General features: G+C 41.4%; 1 protein-coding gene across 2 annotated transcripts; it reads right to left on the minus strand.

Annotated features, from left to right (window-relative positions):
* Nucleotides 1-12,191: 12,191 nt before the first annotated feature.
* On the minus strand, nt 12,192-24,790 carry znf831 (zinc finger protein 831). 2 transcript variants are annotated; one of them, XM_044166992.1, is made up of 4 exons: nt 24,079-24,790; nt 18,129-22,503; nt 16,034-16,284; nt 12,192-14,626 (listed from the first exon to the last, which is right to left on the minus strand). In XM_044166992.1, exons 2-4 carry the CDS (start codon nt 22,453-22,455, stop codon nt 13,694-13,696), a joined length of 5,511 nt encoding a protein of 1,836 aa, XP_044022927.1. In that variant the 5' UTR covers nt 22,456-22,503; nt 24,079-24,790; the 3' UTR covers nt 12,192-13,693. The 2 variants fall into 2 exon arrangements, with proteins under 2 accessions (XP_044022927.1, XP_044022935.1); XM_044167000.1 differs by lacking the exon at nt 24,079-24,790 and adding an exon at nt 23,162-23,512.
* Between the last annotated feature and the right edge of the window lie 228 nt (nt 24,791-25,018).

Genomic DNA, 25,018 nt, shown 5'->3' on the forward strand with positions numbered 1-25,018 from the left:
TGGGCAAGGTTAGCCATCTGTAATATTGAATGTGACTGCATTAACGTCAATGTGACTTTAAAAGAGCTCACAAGGCTCACAAGGCAGTGGCTGGCACTGTCACCTCACAGCAAGAAGGTCCTGGATTTGAATCCTGGCTGGGGCAGGGCCTTTCTGTGTGGAGTTTGCATGTTCTCCCGGTGTTAGCGTGGGTTTCCTTCGGGTGCTCCATTTATTTCTTTCATAAATGCAACGCCTTTCTGTGCTATTATACAGTAAAAAGTAGGCAGACACTAAGTCATTTTTCTGGATAACATTAAATATGTCAGTGATCCCATCTCAGCATGGGCCATACACAGTAATGGGTTTTGGTATTTTATCCAGACTTTTCCTGAGTCAGATCCTGCCTACAATCAACTCAGGGTGTGATGAATAACAGAGCTATTTTAACCTTCATAACTCTCATGAGCTGCAGTCAGTGCTCAGTCACTATGAGGAAGGAAGTGTTTGCAACAGAGGCGTTAATCACTCTAAGACTTTAAGCCATAATCAATAACTATTCAGTTATGGGTGTTATGTAGAGTTTTATAGTCCAGGCAGTCAGCTGAGATCAGAATGAATTGAGTCAAAATTAATGTCAGAGTTGTCTAAACAAACGGGATATGAGGTGTTAATTAGTGAGCTTTAGAGGTGCTGGAAGGAAGATTTCTTTTAACTTTTGACAGAGCCAAGCTAGCTGTTTCCCCTTCTTTGAGTATTTATGCTAAGCTAAGCTAATTGGCTCCTGGAAGCTTCATTATTTGGCGTAGAGACATGAGAGTAGCATCAATCTTCTCATCTGACTCGTATTTCCCAATACGTCAAACTATTCCTTTGACACACCGCTAAGTATTTAATATAAATACTCTTCATTGTACTTTTATGACACACTTTGTCATTGCTATGTCAAGTTTTACTGTGTTACTTTCTGTCTCTTGGCTATTTTTTCATCACAATGACATGTTGTTTGTAACCAATAAAAAAAGAAAAACTTATGGGAACATTACAATAAGGTAAATAAATTTGGAAGTAATGAATCAGTAGAATAGAAATCAGGAGCTATCAAGTAATTCTTGATGACTCACTCTGAATCAAGTGTGTTACTACGGACTAACTAACAGACTGCTACTATATTCTTGAACTAGTGTCTAATGGTTCATATGAATCTTCATACTGAACACTTTCTTATGAAAAGTTCCTGATTAAACCTTACTATTTTTGTGTCCCTTTAAGTGTTATATCATAACATATATCATACTGAGCTGTTATGCAACATTACTGTAGAGACATTGAGGTGGATTCAGATTTCATATCGGATCATTTAACCAAGATCAGGTCATTCCTTTCATTTGCAGTTCTAGAAATAGTCATCCATGTTTTTATCTCCACCAGACTCGACTATTGCAACCCACATTATTCTGGTATCAGCAGGTGAAACATCCATAGACTGCAGCTTATACGAAACGCTGCTGCCAGGCTTTTAACATGTTCTAAGAGAAGCGACTACATCACAACAATCCTTGCTGCCCTTCGCTGGTTACCTGTGAGTCTTAGAATTGGTTTTAAGATTTTACTGCTTGTTTTTAAAGCCTTGAATGGTCAGGCTGCTGTCTATATCTGTGATCTGCTAACTCCCTATGAGCCTGATCGCTGCTTGACATCCTCCGGCAGGGCCCTACTAATGGTTCCAAAATCTCAACTTGTCCCTAAAGAAGACCTGGCCTTTGCTGTCCGGGCCCCGCAGCTGTGGAACTCCCTGCCTGGAGATCTCAGGCAGGCAAACTCAGTATCATCTTTTAAATATTTTCTTAAAACTCACTTACTTTATCTTATGGCTTTTTCTTAACTGATGGTATTTGTTGAAATTATTTTATCTTGTTTTATGTTTTGTATATTTTGGATTTTATTATTATTATTATAAAAATACTCTGCTTGTGTGTTTCTCAATAGGAAAAAAAAGAAAATAGTTCCTAAATGAAACTGCTCACAACAAATCTGTAGATTAAACGGGTCACGATTTCTGGAAAGAGACATTGCTGTTGAATTTTTCAAATGTATTTTTTTGGCACTTTGAGCACCACAAGCCGAGTGCCATATCGTCCAATTATATTCAAAAAATGCAGACATCTCTGCGGCCGATATCTCCAAACTCGGGAACTTACACCAAAACAATCTAGATGTATAAATAGCACTACAGGTAAGAGGAAAAATATGTATTTTTGATTTTGTGGTGAACTGTCCCTTTAAGGAAGTCATAATATGGATAATATGCCAATGCAGCTTTTTCTGTATGGGATGAATATCATGCCATATTTCAACACATTCTCATTCCCAGGTCATCAAATACCAACATTTTGTCACGCCCCTTGGCGTCTCACAAGGTACCCTTTGGCGTCTGTATGAGACGCACCAGGCTTTAAATTAACTCCAATGTCAAACCATCCGCTACAATATTAGACACTCAGAGGAACTGCTCCGGCCATACATTTACTCCAATATTAACCTGACTGTGGCGCTATAAGATGCATCAGTCCCATTGGAGAACCACATGTTTTAGTTTTGAGAAATGTTGAGGATATCAGTGAAAGAAAGCCTGTATGAGATGCCAAGAGGCCAAAGGTTGAAACTATGCTTTGAAGGCTTGCATAATGTTTTGATAGACTGAAAAAAAAAACGGGCAGACGGGCAGCAATTTTGCACGTAGGTCCAGTCCTATGCCAAACATCCTCAAGAGGAATTGTGGGCCAATAGTCCTGATGGTGTGCTACAGCAACCGTCAAAAGTTTAAAACTTTGAAAATTCACAACAAGTCAGTCATACGTGCTACCATTTTGCAACTTTCACCAAAATGTAGGTCCAGTTGAGCAGAATAGTTCACATGCTTTGAGCTGCCAGGAATTATGTAGTCCATCACTCTGTTTTTCTCAAAAACTGTAAAACTAATTAAACCTTTCCCCTCCTACATTTTTTACTCAAATTTTTGAAATTTTAAAAATTGAGCCCACAGTGCATCAAAATGTATTACCGTAAACAGTTCGGTAAACATCTACTGCAAATTCTTGATAAAATAAATCTCAGATGTTTATGAAAAAAATTACAACATTTTGTAGTTATGGTGGATGTAGTGTGGTAAATTTCAGAATTGCATCTCAAAAACTGAATTTTTTGACAGCATTTTGAATTCTATCTTCATGCAAACAATTGCAGTCAATGGAAATAGAGCATCTTTAAACATCAGTTTGTCATTTATGGAGCAATCAGTCTTCGTAAAAATAAATGTAATTTTCCTATTTCTGTGAGTAGTTCAACATGATCACAACATGCCATTGGTGACAAAAGTTGTGACTTCAAGACCTGAGTGAACAATGAGATCACAACATGCCATGTTTTGGTGACACACCTGATTTTAATTATTAACTCATAATTGTGCTTCCTCTCACATTTTTTGCTCAATTGACACCAAACTAACAACTGGCTTCTTGTTTGGCAGGTAGCTCAGCAAGATCATGACTTGCCCTTGTTGTCTAAGGTTGTGAGTTCAAGTCCTGGGTGATACAGACTAAATATGTTAATGTGTAGTCAGCCATTGTGCTGTGTTGTCTTGCAGCTCTGGTCTGAAACAGACAATCTGAAAAAAAAGTCATGACAGCTACAAGGAGTCCGCACCATTTTAGTTTGCCAGTGCACTGCTTATCTGTCAGCCAGCGGCAGCAAGCATGTAATTGTCAGCCTACAGGCGAGCAGGCAGCGGGACCGGGCTCAGCAGCCTCCCAGTGAACGTGGCATGGTACTGTATTACCTGTCGTCAAAATGGTCAGTCTCGGAGGCTGTGTTCGGTCCAGTCCAGCCGTATTCACTAGGAGGCTGATGAGCCTGGTTCCATTGCCTGTTCGCCCGGCTCCAGCTCTGGTGCCCATTCCGGCGCCTCTCCCCACCAGCATTCACCGCTGAGCCCCCCAAGCCTACCACAGGCCTGAAAACCTAATCAAATCTGCAGTAAGTTAACTGGTTATCTACTGCAGATTTTCTTCAATGCGTCCTGCCACAGGCACTGCTCAGGGATAGCCAGACAGCACAGAGAACCGTGCATCCTGTTTGTGTATCCTGTGCACATCAGTCATTGGCGGAGTAGTCTGTCAATCCCACCTAACCCAGTAAATATGACACATGATTGGACTATACTTCAGCAGAGCGCAAACAATAGGTCAAGACCATTTTCCCCCCCAGACCATCTGTTTTTGGAGTTTCAGAGTTTCAGACCAAGCTGTGAGACAACGCTACCAGAAATCACGTGACTCAAAAGCTTGCAACTATGTGGGCAGATCTCTGAAAAGTGGTTGTTGTAAACTCAGCTCTGAAAGAACAGTCTGCTATATGAGTACAAATGTACATCTGCAAAAGTTTCAAAATAAAGATTCAAATTACCACTTCAGGGTATGTGGGTCACTACTGGGGCACATGCTGTTTACTTTTGTCTAAAAGGCAGTTCAGGCCCTGTGTCTTTTATTTGACAGCCATGCTGCGTTAAGTGTAAGCCATACTTAAAGTGAGGACCCAGGTGTAATGACTCAATGACTTACAAGTGTTCCATCCATTTATTTTCTAAAGCGTTTATCCTGTTCAGGGCCGCAGAGGGCTGGGGTCCATTCCAGCACACGTTGAGTAAGAGGCAGCTTTCACCCAGGACAGGTTGTCTAGGCTAACACATATGGAGCAACAAACAACTTCACACTCACACCTACAGGCAATGTAGAGTTTCCAATTCAAACTTGCATGACTTTAAACTGTAGGAGGAACATTGGCATGGCTGCAATTGCAATTTCTAAATCGAATATGAATCTACAGTGCATACACCAAAAGGCCAAACTGGGTAACTGCTCCCCCAGGGGGCCCAAAGATCCCAGAGTCCCTATCTGTCAACTGACTTGCAAATTTGTTTGTGAATATGCACTAATATCCATTAATATGTATACACAGCGAGCTGGGGCCTGGTATGGGTGACAGGATTCCATGAGAGTGGAAGGAATGGGGGGTCTATAGGGCACAGCTCACACAGCTGACACACAGTGACGATTCTTCGTTTTCTGTGTGTCTGAGTGAAAGTATATATGTACAGACTAAGGTTTCCCACTCACAGGAGGACTGATAGACAGAAAGACAAATGCAAATGCCATATTGGAGATTGCATTACACTGAAGCTTATATTTTTCTGCGATTCACTCCCAACGTTTGCACATTTCAAGCTGTTTGAATCAATGTAGCAGTAATTTAAACATTAATTAATGGTTATAAGCAATATTAGTCAAGACTAGAACTGGACCTATCGTAAATAATGACAGACAGCTATAAATAATATGTAAATGAGGTGTCTTGTACTGTAAGTTTCACACACTTTTTAAAGATGAAATGCCAAAACACAGGGAGTAAGACAGAAGCACAACATATGTCTGTTTTAAATCATTTTCACCTCCTGATGTATTGGGGTTAATACCCACACACACATGCTGACACGCACCATGGCTTCCAAATGACCTTGCATGACTATAGAGAGGAACACAGTTGCTATGGTCTGCAGATGGATGAGTTGTTCAAATTTAATATTAATTTAATATTCTTCTCTTGAATTAATGAATGAAGTTGCACTGACCACTGACATGCATGTAGAGTATATTCAATAGCTGCTCATAAGAACATAGTGTAAAGACAGAAAAAACTGACTTTTTATGAATCAGTCACTGCAAAAGCTGAAAAGTTTACCCTCAACATATTGCTGTTAATTTAAATCAAATTTTAAATTTTAATTTAAACTACAGATATGTCAGAAATTGCGTCACTTGCTTGCGTCACAGGTCTGGTTTGAACAGACTTTACTGGCATTGTTAGCCAGGAAGGTAGCAAGATGCTACCTGAGACCAATGAGCATAATTACACATAAACAGCAAGTTCAACAACACTTGACTGGTCAGACTGGATCCTTTTAAATCATCAGGCCTGTATGATCTAGACCCTTTCTTTTTTAAGTTAGCAACTCATATTATCTAAGCTCCCATCACTTTTCTGTTCAACCTGTCCCTGTAGACCTATGAATTCCCCCAGGACTGGAAATCTTCTGCTGTCATCCCACTAAACAAATTAGACCTAAACTGTTACAGACCTATATCCATCTTGCCTTGCCTTTCCAAAGTCTTTGAGAAACTGGTCAATAAACAGCTCACCCACCACCTGGAGTCTCACAGTATTCTCACCGGCATGCAGTCTGGCTTTGGAACCGGCCATGGGTGTGTCTCTGCATCACTTAAACTGTTGATGACATCATATGTGCCATCAACATGAAAAGAATACTGTCTAGATGTGGCATAAGGCCTTGTCTTTGATTCTGTGGATCATCACATCTTGCTTGCAGGCCCAAAGACATAGGATTCACAGAGGAATGTCTGGCATGGTTCAACAGCTACTTCTCCGGACATGTACAATCTGTGAGAGCTGAGGGTTTCCTATCTGACCCACTGTCCCTGTCCGTGGGAGTTACTCAGGGGTTACTAGGTCCAATGCTATTCAAGATCTACATAAATAACGTTGCTCATGGTGCTGGTAGCGTTCACATCCACCTGTATGCTGATGACACCATTTTGTACACAACTCCTTCCCTGAACACTGCCGTGACTTCCCTGCAACACAGCTTCAATAGTATCCATTATGCCTTCTCCAACCTTCACCTTCATCCTCCTAAATACTAATAAAACAAAATGCATGGTCTTCAATCGGAACTTATCTCAAGTCGCCTGCCACCTCAAAATCTCCTCTCTGGATGGGTCAGAACTCGAATAAATACCTGGCCAACTGGCTCAACAGTTCATTCTCCTTTCAAACGCACATCAACACGCTGCTCTCCAAAGTCAGAATAAGAATAGGTTTTGTGTACCGTAATAAAGCATCTTTCACCCACTCTGCAAAGCACACCTTGGTTAAAATGACAGTTCTCCTAATCTTGGATTATGGCGACTTAATGTACAGGTTTGCCTCCAAAAATCCTCTCAATAAACTGGACATCAAGTACCATACGGCCATTCGCATTGTCATCGGTGCCCCTTTCAACACTGTAACCTGTGCTCTCTGCTCTCTAGTCAACTGGCCATCGTTCCATACCAGATGACAGATCCACTGGTATCAGTTCATTTCTACAACTATCGTTGGCAAAACCCCTCCATATCTCCGTTCATTACTCAATATCTCCAACAGTAAACATAATTTACGTTCCAGCAAAATCATTAGTATGGTAATTCCTAAAGTCTGCACCTGCAGTCTGTCATGCATTCCAGTTTGTCGCTCATAGTGACTGGAATGATTTGCAAAAGATGTTAAAAATCCACACCGTCATTCCATACATTCCATTAGTTTCTGATCACTGCACCTGCTTTTGAAATTACTTCCTTGGAACACAGATCACTGTTGTTGTATATATTGTGATGTTTTAATTTTGTCTAATATTGTTTTCTTGCACTAGCTGTATCTGTGTTTTAATGTCTTGCATCGACTTGACTCTTGGTCGCTGCCTCTTGGTCAGGTCATCATTGTAAATGAGAATTGGTTCTCAGTTGACTTATCTTGTTAAATAAAGGTAAAATTAAATTAAATTAACCATGCAGATGAAATGTATGATTTCTTTAACAGTCCTATTATCCTACTTATATGGATGTACTCAGTAACAACCCAGGGAACTACTAGGGTTAAGATTGAAAATCTGGACTAATGAATCTTGCTGAGTCCACCAATGCCTCAGTCTCCCAGACATTTCCTATCTTGATTTGGAATTTAGGTGGACAAAATGCCATGGGTGGGGCAAATCCATTTACAGATGCTTTTGTAAATTGTTGGTACTATGGCCTCAGCAACTAGCAAGAGGTCTCCCTGGAAGTGATCTGCACAGGTTCCACAATGACCTGCTGGTTTTGTAAAAGCATGATGTGTTTATCAACAGAGGCAGTGGATTTGAAATATGTGACAGGTCACATCAGCTGGGAGAACTCTCATGTGTCCATCCTTCACTCTTGCTCTCACTGGCTGAGAGACCAACTTCAGTCGTGAGCCAGTTGGGGGTTAGCCATAGTTGTTCTGCTATCTGGGGTCTAAATGAAAATCTAAATCCTCCATTGTACAATTGTGGTTTTTAGGCTGTAATTATTATCAGTAGAATTGCTGTCTTCAATGTGGTGTAATTATTGGTGTCAGTTATAGATGGTTCTTGGGTGATCTCTGAGCTTCTCTTACTCAAGAAAGGAGCCTTTATGCCTAGCTGAAATGTTTTCTATTTAACCATAGTACAGTATATGGCTATATACAAAGTCAAACTTGTTAGTATTGTTTTTACTATGAGGCTACAAACAAATATACTCACTACCGCTTTGTTTGTTTCCTTTGCTCTACAAGCCAGTGGGATGTGCACTACCATGGAAACCAGAGGGGAAAAAAAAGTCACGACTGTGGTGGTGGACCAACCGACAATGCCATCCCTAGAGTCATGCTGCTAGCGTAGCTAAAAACTCATCAACATAAATGTCATTGTCTTTCAATTGACTTGGTGTTTCTACAATATCCTCTCTCTTGAAACAGAACTGAAAACAAAAGGCCAGTGATTGAGTCACTGTTATATTTGTAACTCTGTGGGCTGTAAAGTGACTCAACAAACTAAGCCATTCATTTCTTCTTTAAAACTGAAGGGTTATGTAGTTAATATGTGTCTGTCCATACATTCAAGATCAGATAACATCAGTACATAGCTCATTATATAAAGTAAAATATCAGGTCACTGAGTTTGAATACGATCAAAATCTCTTTTTCAAGAGACACCTGAGCACAAGATAATTTATACAGTATGAGCATGGACAAAAACACAGGAATTCACAACAAAGACATATTTATCAGGTGGACAGAAACACAACTCTAAATGAATGCTAATGTTGCTTTGTGTCTGCTGAATGTGTATTTAGGCAACAGTTTGTGACAACAGGTTTGTCATATCAACTTAATAAGGTGATAATATGATGTTGTGTTTACAGCTTGTTGCACTGACCCTAAGTGGCCAAAAAAATAAATTAATGCAGCTTTAAGAAAGATGGAATATTCTTAAAAATGAGAATATGCCCATGTAACCTCTACTTGTAAAATGGTTGGGAAGATGAAGATTAGATGTCTGGATATGTGAATGTTTGAAAATTAGACATAATTGCATTATAATCTGGAGGATATCCTTCACTGAAATAAAAACATTAATGGTATGAATTCTAAGTTGGAGTTTATGATGGGGTACAAGGATTTGAACAAGTCACAATGCTAACAGAACAGTTTTTGTTGGAGGTAAATGTTTTTGACTGTGTCCGACGACTATGCAGCTACTCATTTGTAATGTCTGATGTAATATAATATAATATGTAATATATAATGTAATATATGTTTGTAGTATTTGTATTGCTGTTTTGGTTAAATGGTTTTGTTACATATGTGAAACAGTGTACACCTTGGGACGCAAGACAAATTTCAGATAATATACTGATAATAAAGTGAAAAATTTAATCACATCAAAATGGCACAGAGGCATCAGCTATTTCAGGCTTTGATTACACTTGTTAGTATTATAAATTCACTGTTGGTTTTTATCTCTTCAGGGGAATTATTGCTGATAGGAAAAAAATTACACCATCAGCCTTTAACAGAGCATAAGCATCTGAGATTCCACATATTATTGACAGATGAAACCAGACTCATTCTCAGGCAAACAGCAGCAGGAGGAAGCAGGAAATGACCATGACAGAATAACGCTGTGATGCCTAAGTCTCTTTCTGAGCACCACTCTGCTAATATATCTGCTCAGCTTTTCAACTCAGTCAACATAAGTAGTTTTGGCGTGTCCACTTGGAGAACATGTTTTCACTATTATCAATCTTAAAAAGCTCAAATAACATTTAGGTGAAACTCACATTGAGATTTGTTAATTGTAGTCTCTTCAAGAGTAGTCTTATTCATTTTATCAGATTAGAGATGGTAACAAGAGTGGAGAAAATGTTCCAAATATGGAAGACAAATCATTGCCTTATGTGCTGTCTCTCATTGACAATTGTCTTCAGTTATGCCTTTGCTTTTCACAATTCACAGAAATCTCTGGACCTTGATCTGTTTTGTAGGACAGGGTTAGGGTCTCCACAATGTAAACAAATCCGAATCACAGAGCAATTGAAAATGTATGGCGCTCCTAAAGGTGAAGTGTGCTCTGGGAAACCGTCTCGTCCTCTCTGGCTGTTATCTTTGCAGCAGCAACTGTAGGCACACAACCTAGCTAAGCTCACCCACAACCTAACTAATGTCAGTTACATTACTTGCTGGGCGGTTGTTCACTCTGTATCATGGTATTTGTCATTGTATTGGATTTCTCCAGAATCGCATACCCTACCTTTAATGCAAAGTGCTATTCATTGTCTCTCTGATACTGGGGTATTGATGCTACCAGGCTGGTTTATTGAAAGTAGGATTATAGAAGTAACCGTGGATGTGAAAACAGAGATCTAATAGTTCACCAGTGCATGTTCTAAAATGTTGGGCTACTTGATGGTATATATAAAATCAACATAGGTGTATTAAAAAGCGATTGATGGATTGATCATGCATTGCAGTGTGTTTTAAATTGATCTAACTGATGTTTCAACCAGATGCTGGGGGGATAATAAATAAATCTTACGAGTCTTCATATATGGCCTGTGTATAGCTGAGCAACAGAAAATGTCTTTAAAACTTAAACCTACTCTAATCAGAATGCTTTATATTAACAATGAATCAAGTGACAGGAATCAAATGCATTGTGAAAAAGGTCATTACAAGCTCTGTGAAGCTTTTTAGTCTTTTTAGCTTATTGTTTTAGTTTTATGACACATTTACTATAAGGTTCACTCTCACCGATCTCATCAAAACTGTTTCATGCCACAGCAGGCAGCTGTTTTCAGCCCCAAAAAAGAGTTCTCTTAAACCTACTGTACGGTACTTAAGACAAAGTTAACCACTGGCTAGTGAAGAAAGACGAACATCAACTAAAAACCCAGATATTTTTCTTGTAAGTTGGAGGCGACCAAAACAAAGCTAAAAGGAGAGCAAATATATTCTAAGTAGGAGGAGTTGGTTCCAGAAGTAATAGTCCCAATATTTTTTCCATAGACAATGTTAAGTGACTCACAGTTGGAGCATTTCTACGGCTTGGAACGGTATAAACCTCTCCCAGTTAAATCATCAATACAAAAGATTGAACACCTGGGTTAGAAAATATCTGCTAGTTTGATTAAAAAGTCAAAGCTACAAGCCTGTGTACATAAAAAGCTTCAGTGAAGAAGTTAACGACAACTACCAAGGTGCATTCAGGGAAGAAACATCCAATCACCACCACTAAAATTTGGATACATGTGCTGCTAACGGTGGGTGGAAGCTTACGCTGTTGAGAAAACTGACAATACAATCTGCATCTGAAATCAGTTCACTTTGAATCCTGGATACGTTTTGAATGAATTCATCAATGTCACTGTGTTTTGTTCACAAATTCAAAACACAAACTACCGCACTGATTCGCATCTGTGACTGGCTTGGTTTGGAGCTTGGAGATTCATGGGCATTGAAGTATTTAGAGCCGTCCACCAAGCCAAGATGATGGACAAACCATGATTTCTTGGAAACAAGTTGAAAGAATTAAAACTTGCGTTGAAACCTATATGACGTTATGTATGACATTATCCGGGAGAGTCCCGTGTTTCTATGTTAAGAAACACTGACAATATTATTTACAGACAACATGGGAATACAGAATGAGGAAAAACCAGTAGCGCATCCCACTTCACAACTATATTGGATTTACATTCATCAGATGACCAGACACAGAACTCCAAATAAATGGCAATGTGTCTGCTGGATGTGTAAATAAGGAACTGTTTGCTATCACATGAACAACCTCATAAGATGTTATGTTAGAGCTGTCTGTCAGTTGTAGTACTTCAGCCCCCAAATGGCAAAAAAAAAAAAAAAAAAAACTAATGCAGTACCCTGATCTGTTTCAGGACTACTGCAGCATCTATAAGCCATCTTAGACCAAGTTAGAGGTTTAACTGAAGAATAAACCCACACAATCAGATTAGGGGAAAAAATGGTTTTGAGTATAGTTTAATTTGCCTCTTCTTCTTCTTTGTCACATATGCATATGCAATCTGTAACAAGAATTTGAAATTAAAATGAAAACAAAACAAATATTAATATTTGCAACACAACAATAAATCAGCTTGTAACTTGACCAAGTAAACTGTTGCACATTTATGTGCCCTTTTCCAAACAGCACTATAGACTCATCTGAAATGTCAAACCAAACAGGCCTGAACAGATGCATTGGAGATAAAGCTCATTCAGCACTCCTGCACACATACACCTGTCAAGTCCAAAAAGTTGTATGACCACTAATGGGCTGAGGATTGACAAGCAAGTCAGCGTGAGCTACAACTGTGTAGTTATGTACAGAAATGTTCACATACACTCATTTCCTGTTCCCGTGAGCTCCGGTACCTTACCACAGCTGCTGACTCATTACAAAACCCAGACTGGGAAAAGGGTCATGCCCGTCCAGCCAATGCCTGCCTCACCCGGGTGATCTGATTGGCAGCATGGATCAACTTAATTGGTATTTGGCAGCACGTGTACATGATTCATACACACAGGTGTTGTCTGGGAAGGTTACAGAGTGACACAGAGTGCAATTTATGAGAGAGAGAGAGAGAGAGAGAGAGTGAGTGTGGGAAGGTAGACATTTATGGCAAATTATGTGTGTAAGTGTGTGTGAGCAGAACGGAAGTCATACAACATTTCTTTGGGGCAGAGGTAATCTCATTGGTTGTGGTTAAATAACAGAAGGAGCCACAATTTTTCTGTCAACACTCATGAAGCCAAGCAAAAAAGAATGTGAAGCAAGCACACTCACTGCTAACAGAAAAAAATAGCCATGCTGTTTTCCAGTGATTGCAAGAGATTCCTAATTGGTGACAGTTCATTTCTGGTATTTATATTATCATAAGTTAACAGACAATGAGTACAGGACGGAAACCTTTATGAAATGGGGACCATTCCTGCATTAATACCTGATGATTACCCCCACTGCTAGCTTTGTAGTCACACCAGGTAAACGTTAATTACCATACTCAACTGCATTAGACATACTGGATTTTATTTGGATGTAACTGCCAGCGATAATGGCTTTGCAGCTGTTTTGTGATGAGTTTGTCGATTTCTGTAGTTCTTTTTGCCGTGTGGGAGATATCATAGCTCAAATTCCTGATGGTCAGGCTTGGAATTACAACCAGGAGGCTGACATGAACAGTTTTTCCTATTTGGCCGCTTGTAATTAAACTCGGTACAATATGACATGAACGCAGCATTAGCTCACACTCGACCTACACTATTCTCGCAAGGTTTCCCCATTGACCTTTTAATGCATTATACATAATGAAAAATATCAGACAGTTAATTTTTTATTCATTTGACTTATTTTGAGTTTACACATTTAGTTCTTTGGCTCTGTCCACTAACTTAACTCATCCATTGATATTATTTCTGCCTCTGAAAAACAGCAATAAAACTCCAAATAGCATATGTGCATGTTCATCTACAGTTCAATGATAAGCTTTCCTTCATCGTCACTACTGCTGGTGTCTTCTGTGTTGTCCTGGCAGCTTTGCACAGGCCTTACTCCACTAGTCAGACACTCGGCTGGCTGGCAGCCATGAAGCTGGCCAGCCAAGAAAAAAGATTGATATTTGTTGGTAATGTCAGGTCTCCCAGAGGTACTGCTCTGACTCGTGAAGTCATATGGTGCGTTATCCTTGGTGTCTTGATAATCATCAGGTCCTTGGTATGTAAAAGGCTTTGAGGGCAGCACAGTATTATTATCCAGCACATTGTTGTTTGATGCTTCGGTGTCCCCTGTCAAACCAGCAGTAGCTTTACTGACTTGAACAGAATGAGAAACTTGGCTGGGGCATGCGGAGGATGGTGTTTTGACATCGGGGGGGAGACTTAGGCTTTTGTGACTTCCTAATGTTAACTTGGTACAACAGCTTACTGCTGTGATGTTGTTACCTGCAGTAGTATTTCCTTGCTGAAAGGACAGAGTGATGCTGGTCTGCTTTTGTTCTTGCTTTTGGTCCTGGTGTGAAAATGTTTGAGTTTCTTGAGGGCTGGACTCAATTCGTGAAAAAACATTTTGTGCTTCTGTTAATTGGGCCTGTGCTTTGATATGTTGACTTGAATTTGATTCACACAAGATCTGTGTTTGTTGGTTATGGATGATGCTGCTTTCCCAGTTTTGTTGTGAGAAATAGAAGTTGTTCATGTCCAATGAGGACTGTGGAGAATTGAAAAGGCAAGTCTGACTGCTTCTGGCAGGTAAAGTAAGGTTATTTGACATCCTTGGAACTTGCTGAGTGCTCTGTGGAGGGTATTCAGACATTCCTGAGTATGTCTGGGGAATATGCTGAAGATGCTGCTCAGATAGCCAAGGGGTTTTAAAGGAATCCACCTGGACCTTTTTGTCTTCTCTCTGTTAATAAAAGAAGAACATGAGGAGGAATATTACCATCATACCATCACAAAAATACAGTCATTGTCCTCCCTCCATTGAATCTTCTCATTAGCTTCCTGTGTTGCTCAAATACCATGAAGGTTCATGTGTCCAGTGAATTATGAATTATGATAAAATCTTGCCATAAAAACTGACTTCTGTCAATGTAACTGCTGTCAGCTGCCTAGTTCTGCTATTGTTATAATGGATTGCTGATGTTTTAAACTTGAGCGAAAGGCTTATGAAGCCTCGTAATATATATCTGACTTGCCACCATGTGTGGCTGTGTAATATACATTTTTGTTTAGCATATTTGTTATGTTGTGTAAATCTTGGGGATCCTTTATTTATTATGCTGCAAATATTTCATGAGAAAAACACAAATTCTAGCTTGGGTGTCTCTTTTCTTGGTAAATGTCTTTAAAAATGAAAAATAATTGTGTGATGTAACAACCTATTATGCCTGAAACCTGCTTCCACATGATCCCCAGATCAGGATAGTCTGAATATATCTGGTGGTGAGAGATTTGTGAAAAGATTTAGAGGAGTATAAGATAAATTAAATCAATAAAACTGTCATGGTTTGAGGGTTTGTGTATGTTATTTCCAGTTTTATTTTGAAAGACTCTTCTTCCCTCATGTGTATCGTAGTTTTGCTTCCTGTCTTTGTTTGCTTTTCCCGCCAGTTTTGATTGTTTGCGCCGCCCTGATTAGTCTCACCTGTGTCTTGCTATCTCCCTTTACCTGAGTGTATTTAGTCATCGTTTCCATGTCAAGTGTCCCTTCTTTTGGTCCTGAGTAGTCTGTTGGAGTTATCTTTTGCTTCTCCTGAACCTTGCCTGGACTTTGGATTTGGACATAGCTTGCTATCTGTCGGATGTGTTTGCACTGCTCCCCTTATTTTGATCACTGCAAGCTTTTGTACTTTATTAAGTCATTGAACTGCACCTGCTCTGCCTCAGTGTCTGCATTTTGGGTCCTATTACTGTTTTCCTGGTTCCCCTGCCTGACAACTGCAACAAATGTATTTAGAAAGAATGCAGAATTGGAAAGAAATCTTGTACATTTTCACTGTTTTGAGACATTTCTGTGCCATTTCTCTGTTGCCTGTAGTTTGGAGAGGATTTTTGTGTAAGTGTGTGTATACTGATGAAGAAGGATCTAAGGGGTTGGTCAGATAGATCAAAGGGTGTGTTAAATAATCACAAAATTGCAGGATTTAAGATATTATATATTCTTGATGTGTGTTTGGGCTGTACCGTGATTTGTCTTTGAACTTTTTAAATCCCACCAATGTGTGGAATGTGAACACTGAACAGCGAGAATAAAATAATTGTATAGTAAACATGCATCTATTGAGCAGTGAAAAAATGAATTCAATCTCACCTCTGGCTTTGTCATATCTTGTAAACATGTGTATCTGCAGTTAGACTCGGCCTTGCACCGATGTCCTGGCACCTCGTCTGTCTTGATTCCTCCATTCTTATCCACTCCCACTACCCCTCCACCCTGCCCCTCCATGCATTGGTGGTTTGTCTCTCCAGCCTCTTGGCTGTGCTTTGGCCTCCAGTCTGTATCCCCTTTCTGTGGCTTCTTCTGGGCTGCACATCCCACAAGGGAGGCTCCGACCATAAGTCCTAGGGGAAGAAAAACAAACAGAAGTTTTTTTTAGGATGGTGAAGCCACAATACTAATGCTTATCAGTCCATTTTTAACTGAAGTGGTGATTATATAGCTTATGCAAAGCCCTGAATGTAGATGCTATAACTGGTTACATTTACTTTTGGATAAAAGCAGAACAAAATCTAACTCATAATAATGAATTTATATAATTAAATATTTGTCATATTCTTGTGACATGGAATAATGTGGTCAGATATAATATGCAGTGGAGGATTAACAGCAGCTGTCTTGATTTAAAAACAAATGGGCTTGTAGACTTTCTTTGGTCTGGCAAACTCTTAGTGTATAGTGCTCTAAGAAAACTCACATGGATCAGTGCCATCCCTCCTCCACCTCATCTGTCCACTCCCCTTAAAGTTTTCCATCAATGACTTCCATAATGCTACTGAAAACAGTGGCAAGAGAGTGGCCCTTATCGTTAACCTGGCATAGATAATAATCTGCGGGAAAATTACATTTACAGTGAAGGAATTTACACAACTACCATGTGCCTGAACTCAAGTGTCAGTCTTTCTAGAAACTTAGTTTGTTGTTTCAGGTTAGCCAGGAGGGAGGTCACGGAGTGGCAGCCCTTTTGTTTATCCTGTGCTCCCCAGGTTGGCCTTTGAACTGTAATTGTCTGTCATCCTCAGCTCCTTAACTTGAAAAGTGGGTAAACTGGTGTTGTGTGCTGTGATAGGGATCAAATGACACTTTAAAATAATGCAAGACACTACCTGGGGGTCAGCTCACATGTCACAGTAATTATTTTTTTAAGGACAATAATGGTTAAAATTAAAACCACATGGACAGGGAGATTTTCACCATGATTTCATTTTGCCATGGAGAGATTTTTAAGCAAACCGTCATTTGGTTATTTTGCCTATAATTAAAATTGCTGATAGTCCATTTAATTTCTTTGACAAAGACCAAAAAGACCTCCTGCAGGCTTTGATGATTGTATACAAAACCAGACAAGGCCTCCATTCTCAAACCGGTGAACATATACTGCCATCTTGTGGTAAAAACGTGTTTGTCTTGAAATGTGCTCATATTAAAACTAGTAAAAGCAAATACAGTGCAGTCTGTACATAAGCATTAGATCAGATACATTTTGTTGTGTCGTCTCTGTACTCCAGGACATTGGACTGGAACCTGAACATGAGGTTTAAGAGCCTATGAGGTTAATTTGAGGCTATTCACATCCACACCACATGGACAGTAATTGTGGCCTTTTCTACACATACCTGTATTGTACAAATTAGGACAAATGTTTTTAATATTTATTTTTTAGCAAATCTTGGGGATAATTACATAAGGCCATTGGGCAAAAATGAGCTGTGGGCCACTGTTGACACCCCACGACCATCAGCACCACCTTCTCTCTGTATATTGTATCCTCTCACTCTCAAACAAATGTATATAGGAATATGCACTATGTCAATACAATATGAACATAATGAAAATATTAAAACTAGTTTTTGAAACAGGGCCCAAATTACCACAAACCGTACACAGCGAACCTGGGGCTTTTAGACACCTGGGGCCCTGGTAATTCAGCCTTGTATTTCTGGGGATTTTTGCCTTCAGTCTGGTCTTGAGCAGTGAAATACATGATCAGTTGGAATGACATCAGGTGGCTGACTTAACAAGTTAAGACACTTAACACTATCAAACACCTTCAATGTCATTGTTTAATTTTAAATTCAATGTGCTGGAGTGCAGAGCCAAATCAATAACAAATTCATACACTGCACTGTATATTCTTCAGATCGTATCCAATTTGAATACTTGATATAATTAAAACAGTCATATATACCCGCAGTAGTGCTCTGAATGCTTGTGAGCACAGCTGGGATGTCTTTGGGTCTTTCCACCTGGATGTTAGGAGACGCTGAAGTAAACAGACCTAGTTTTGCTGAGTGGGCTGAGCTGATCACGTCCTGTGATTCACTTAGAGTCATTTCCTGTGAAAGGGCAGAATTGTCCAAAGGTCCCACCCTGTCACATCCCATGTTTGCATGTTTAAATGAATTCAGGGCCTCTGGTAATTTAGATTCCACTGAATTACTGCAGTAGATGGATGCTTGTGGGCACAACTGTCTTGAAGCATTGTATTTATTGATTGAAAATGAAGAAACTGACCCAGAGAGTTCGTCAGCACATGCAGCAACAGAGGCCTGATCGAGCCCAACCTTCAGAGGAGGGTGGGCTTCTCCACTTTTTAACCTGCTGCTTTTGTATGCAGAGGCTTCACCCTTGGCTTTCATTGTGCCTACATTACATGAGGCTCCTTGATTTTTAAGTTTGTGTTGGCTTTCTTTGCCTAGTATTTCACTTCTCGTGCTATTCTGATTTACTGTGCTAGGAGAAAGAGAGGTCATGCTGAGCTTGTGTTGGCCAGAGAGTGTTTGAGAGACCAGTCCGCCTTGGCTGACCCTTCTGTCCAGCAAAAGTTGCTCCTCAGCACAACGGTTCAGAGAAAGGGCATGTTCCTCATCTGAAGCTTGTCTCCTTCCTGACTTTACACCTTTGAGTGCAGTTGACATAACATTGCCCGTAGAGCTCTGAGTCTCTGTGACCGTGTTTACATGACCATGTGTGTGTGGGCGTCGCGACAAGCCTAGTGCTTCAGGAGGCTTAGATTCAGCTGATACTGTAGCCTGAGTGGAATTACTGTGCTTGGTCAAGTGGAGATTTGGCGCCGCCTCCCCAAATTGTACAGACAGTGGAGGTTTTATTCTCTCCATGTTAAGTGTGAGTAAAGACTCAGTTTGGTCCAACTCCTTTTGATGTCCTGGCCGTTGATGGTCCCTTCCCTCATTGCTACTTTCCATGGTGACAGAGCTTTGAGCTTTATTCTGGATCACTTCTGGGGCCACTGCTTCCCACCTCTGTGAGAGAGTGCTACCTGCTTGCCTCTCAATCTGGGGTTCAATGAGAGCCAGCTGCTCATCAGATATGATCTGGAGGCAGATCTGGAGGTCTGCTGTGTGAACATGAAACACATTCTGAGCAGCTGGCTGCATCTGGTCAAATGGTACGATGTGACAAGGTACGATTGGGGTGTTTGAGCTAGCATATGCTTTGTTCATAGGGCTCAACTGGTCTGATGCTGGTGAGAGTTGTGTGTGAGACACAGGAGGGTTGGGGTTAGTTTGACCTTGTGAGACAGCTGTAATGGCAGCAGCAGATATCTGATTGTTTGTTGTCGTTATGGTAGGTGTGGCAGGGAAGTTCACAACCACGGGTGCAACAGGTGTGGGTAAGCCCCCTGCAGATTTTGAGGGTTGTATTGAAGTGCTGCATAATCCTGCCTGATAATCTTGCAGGCAGGTTGTGGTTATTGTGGATGCTGAAAATTGCCTGTCCACTACAGTTAGACTAGATGTCGCATTTTGATTGAGTCTTGATGTTTCAGCCTGAATAAGGGTTGTGGCTGTGCAAGGCAAGAGGAGCTGCCCTTGTGTGGAGCTGAAAGCATTTGTCTTTTTGATTTCACAACTCTGCATCAACGGTGAGGTGACAGGATCGTCCTTTTTTTTTTCAGAAGTTGTGACCGAGGGTGAGGTTTGCTCAGTGTGAGAAGATGACAGAGAAGAGGTGAAAGTGTGGCCATCAGTTCCTGTCGGTTTATCCACAACATGTGGTGAAGGATTTGAATCAGGTTCAGCAGCATTAGGTAACTTGAGCTGGTACTTGGGCAGGAAGCTGGTCTTGGCAGAGGAGGGAGTGGAAGTGGCTGTCGAGGTGCTAACATTTGCATTGATTATGCATGGCGGGAAGAGAGCTCCTTTGAGCTGAGTATGTTTTTGATTTTTTTGAAGGTTGATATAACTGAGATTTTTATCCTGCTGAGGTTCATTGCCAGTGACAGAGGGAGGGGGATGACTCAATGTGTTCGGGTCGGGTTCCATCTCCGGAGGGCAAATTATTTTGTCATCAGTTTTTTGCTTTTTCCTGTCGGAGGGAATATGGGCTCCACAGAGCTGCGAGCTGGAGTCAGTATGTTTTTCTTCCTTAATCAATGTCCCTGCTTCTGCTCTGCTCCTGCTGTCTGTTTTGTGGCTAACCAGTGATCCAATTGAAGCTAATGGCAGTACTGACAAAGACAGATTTCTCTGCAGTGGAGTCTTGAGAGAGCTGCATGATGTATGAAGCTGGCTAGTTTTTAGATTGAAATCCACAGCAGAGACGAGGGGTAGTTTGGCAGGAGGGCAACCTGGATGGCACACTGTTGCACTGCTGCTTGTGAAATTTATTGTTGAGTCTATTGTTGTCACTATCTCCTTATGAACTGCTGACCTTTTTTGTAAGCCCTGAACAACCTCATGTTCTGGGTTTGTCGAACATTTCCTGCCTTTGATAACACCGTCATCACCATCTTTCTCAGCATTGTAGAGCTTCTTAAATGTCCCTCCGCCGTACATGTACCACTTGTTGTAGGCAAACTTCTGTGTTTTCTTCCTCCGGAACTTTCTGTTGCTTGGCTCTCCACAAATGTCACCGCCATCCCCATCGCAGCTGAGACTGCCGGTGCACGCCTCCTCCACAGATGAATTCACGAAGAGACCGTCTGTTGCGTGGTTGCAGTCTACGGCTGTCTGTCGGACCAGCGGGCGGTGGGTGGATGACTGCTGGTTCACAGGTTTGATCTCGAAACCTGTTGGATTGATCTGGCCAGAGCTTCCCCTCCGGACAAGTGTTACATAATCCCTCTGATAGGAGGAGGTTGGGCTGCCCCTCTCAGGCTGCAGGAGGGTAACGCTGAAAGGAAGGGAGTTGCTGCGAGTTAAGGGGGCATGCTGCATGGTGGAGGAGCCCTGGGTGGGCACAGAGCTGTAGAAGCCAGGCTTCCTGTTTCTTTGTAACCCAACATTCGGAGTCTTACTGATCCTCATGTCAAAGTGAAAGGAGTCCTTGTATGTGTACGGCATGGGGAGGTCGATGCTACCCTGCTTTGACAGAACTGTCTTCCGCGGCCTTACATTCTCCAGCTGTTTGTCCTCCACAACAGCTGTATTCTCCGAAATCAGCTTAGATATTCGCTCCTCCAGTGTTTTCTGCTCCTGCTCCCTTGCAGTGTCTTTGGGTTCATGTCTACCATGGCCTCGTTCTGAAGGTGTATGTGTGCTGGTGGTTTCATCAAGCTCCTTGGTGGATTCGGTGAGGGAATCCATACTGTGGTCAGGTAAAATGCTGCCGGGGCTTGGGAAGTGGTCACTGCTCTCACTGAAGCCTGAGTCGGTGCTCTCATGGCTCTGCGATTTTCCTCTGGATACAGAGCTCTCCCACTGCTTGGAGAACAGAGTGGCTTCTTGTCTCTGAAGGGGAAGATGTCGACTTGCAGTCAGCAGAGGCCTTTTGTTTTCCATCCTCTGTTTTTCCCCTTCTATTGTTACCTTTGCACTTTCATTTGGTTCTGTCTTATGACCTGCAGGGGTCAACTCATTCTGTTCACTGACAGAACCTTGTGTCTTTACAGAGTAGACTTTTGCAGTACTGGCTGGCATCTCAGCAGCAGGTAGTGTGGCATCCCTTTCCATGCTGCCTGACTCCTTGCTGCGCTCATCCAGAGACAAACTGGAGGTACACGTCTCTCTGGAGCTGGACATGCTGTCTAGGCTGCCCAGGCTGCTCTGCTCTGATTCAGACGAGAGGCGAGCATGAGCCTGAGTACGCTTATGTTTGTAGAGGTTGCTCTGAGTCTTGAAAGAAATGCCACAAGTGGTGCAGGGGTAAGGCCGCTCCCCGGTGTGGCAGCGCAGATGCTTCTCCAGCACGCTGGGCTTCATACAGTCCCGTCCACAGTGAGGACACATGTGCTTTCCTGCCGACTTGGGTCTGGCTGCAGGAGCAGCAGCTGCCAGAGTCAATCCTGGCTGAGACTGCAGCCCACCAGCAATATGGAGTGTCAGAAAGGGAAGCGTCTCCTTGCAGTAAAGCGGCGGCATGGCCAGATGGAGTGTGGCTGGCTCCCGGGAAGCTGCAGGAAGCTGGGGGTAAGGCTGCGCTGGTAGAGCAGGCACTGTGTGGATGTAAACAGCCGTCAGCGGGGCCTGGATGTCCATCCTTTTCTCTGTCTGCGCTGCGATGGAGTTGATGTGCACCGGAGCATTCGCCAATCCTGGCTTGCCAGTCTCCATGGTAACACTGCTGCTGTCGTGATGTACCAGTGCCAGGTCTCTAATTACCTGTAAGATAAGAACAGTTTGCATTAGACCTCTGCTTTGCCTCAGATCAAATGGGGCAGGTTTCTAGATCTTGCTCTTAAAGAATAAAATGAATGGAGAATATTTTGTTATTGCACCAGTGGAACAGAGAAAAGTAGCATAGCAAAGAATAAATGTACTTAAGCAGTTAATGCAGTAACCTTTAGGACAGATGGCTATTAAAACAATTAATCCAATCTGGATTTTGCATGGTGATAAATTCCAGGGAGATGTGTTTTGCAATTCTACAGCACCAAATAAAAGCACATCTATATCTCAGTGATATCATTGTTGTGATGAATACCCATGGTTACAGAGCGCAGACAAAAGTAGAGGCGTTTGAATCTCTGCAGTTTAATTTCAAGAGCAGCTGGTGCAGGACTACAGTTCTGATATGTAAAGATATGTTTTGTTTGCAGATAGTGGAAACATATGAGAAATAAACGTGGAGAGAAAGTATATATAGTGTAGAGAGAGGCAGGGGGTGACGTAGGTGAGTGACTCATATCAGGAGGGGGATGAGGGAGTGAGATCAGATACTCATACAGTACAGCAGAGGCTTTTATCTCCCCAAATGAAATGTGTCTGCTGACATTAGCTGTTGCCTCTGTCACTAGTCTGCACCAATTAAATGGCATACCCTTGATGTTCACAGTAGCATGTGGCGGCTTTGTCTCCTGACAAACTGTCATATTTGTGCAGTAATCGAATCAAAGCGTAAAGCCACCTGCATGAAAAGATACATAGCTTCACATTAGATCGAGCAAATTTCATTTCCTGTTGCTGTGATGCTACTTCTACATGTATTGTATGATTTTGCATAATTCACCCACAGAGGTACAGTTTGCATGGAGCACACTCTTTGTTAGTTGTACAGCATGAGCACGCCCACGTTAGATACTTTTCGTGGTGTTGTGAACTGAGGAAAGTTTGTTTCTGTTCATATTTGAGTGAGTTCTCTATGAAAAGAAGCACTGTGTAAGTGTAATTTAATTTTCAAACATTATTTACTTAGGAACTTAGATCTACCTTCTTACTGTAATGTGCTTTCACTTCCTTACAGCTATGTAAATATGTCATATTGTTACGCATGCTGCAACACCATAAAGAAATACAGTTGTAGAGTGGATCTTTGAATTATTAAGAGGGATGTTTTTTTCTACAAGCACTTGCAGACAGTTTAAAATTGTGTAAAAGTGTGTCATGGGTTCAAAAAGAGGTCCAGCTGTATTGAAAAACAGCTTCTGCTTGCAGTAAGAACAAACCTCAGCAAAAACGGGTAGCATCAAACTGTAAACAAAACTTTATGGATTTTTTTGATTTCTTGTCATTGTGAGAAGATTTTTTGTTTCATATTATCTACTCTATTAATCTCATTTCCAACTATTGTTCTTCTGACTTTATAAACAGAACGTTTGAAAAGAGGAAATATCTGATGGTGTTGCCATCATACAGTGTAGGTAAGAATAACACAGACTAGAAACCAGAACATGCCGTAACTAGGCCGAAACACAGGCGCAACCGTTAAGAAGAACAGCAGAACCAGATGTTACTTACCTTCTTGCTTTGCACTTCAATCAGCAACAATTATCCAGCTTAGAAAGTCCATCCTCAGTGTACCTGCTCATTTCAATCTGTTCTGTCATCCAGACCATGTGTTCCCCTCCAATCTGATTTTCTCGCACAGCTCTTTGACATGAACTGTTTCTTGTCACGAGGAAGCGGAACAAATGCAAATGAGAGAGAAGATGCACTATGAAAGTGGTGAGGCAGAGAGGAGGAGAGTGAGGGAAGGAGAAGCTGGCTGGGTGGGTGTGTGGCTGTCAAACAAAGACTTCCGGAGGACAAGTTGAAAACATAGATTACACAGATTGAAAGAGTGTAGAGGCCCTGAGCACAGATGGAAGGATTTAAGGCTAATACAAAGTGTTGTGCAGAAGTGAAAGCGACTGCTTGGCAGAGGAAGCGTAGTGACAGAGGCAAGCTTACCTTCACTAGTCACGTTGGCTGACTGACTGACTTTACCATCAACAGTTTGAGGCAGTACCTGACTTCTGGCTCACATACTCGCTCCCCCACCTACCTTCTTCCTCCCACACACTGCATTTCACACACCCACATAGACAAGGGTGCAGCAAAGCTAATGTTGATGTGCACGTGCACTGCTCTCACTCTCTCAGGCAGAGAACAAATGGATGAGTTGTGAGTGGCTGGAGTGAATTTCCCAACTCCATCCACAGGCCCCATTACAGTATGCATCATTTACCAGTGGTACAACAGTTCACACCACACATGCTTACACAGTAGTACAGTAGCATTGAGATTACAATGTTTCATTTGTACTCACATTTACTGGACACACGCTGGATTTTCTGTTGCTGGTTTTGAAGAGCAAAATTGTGGATTTAAGAAACAGAATACACATTATATTCCTAAGGAATGATGTGTTATTTTTGGCAGCAGTTTTCCTCAACTTGTCAAAGAGTAAACCAGTGAA

This window comes from Siniperca chuatsi, linkage group LG2 (assembly GCF_020085105.1).
Source record: "Siniperca chuatsi isolate FFG_IHB_CAS linkage group LG2, ASM2008510v1, whole genome shotgun sequence".
Lineage (NCBI taxonomy): Eukaryota > Metazoa > Chordata > Actinopteri > Centrarchiformes > Sinipercidae > Siniperca > Siniperca chuatsi.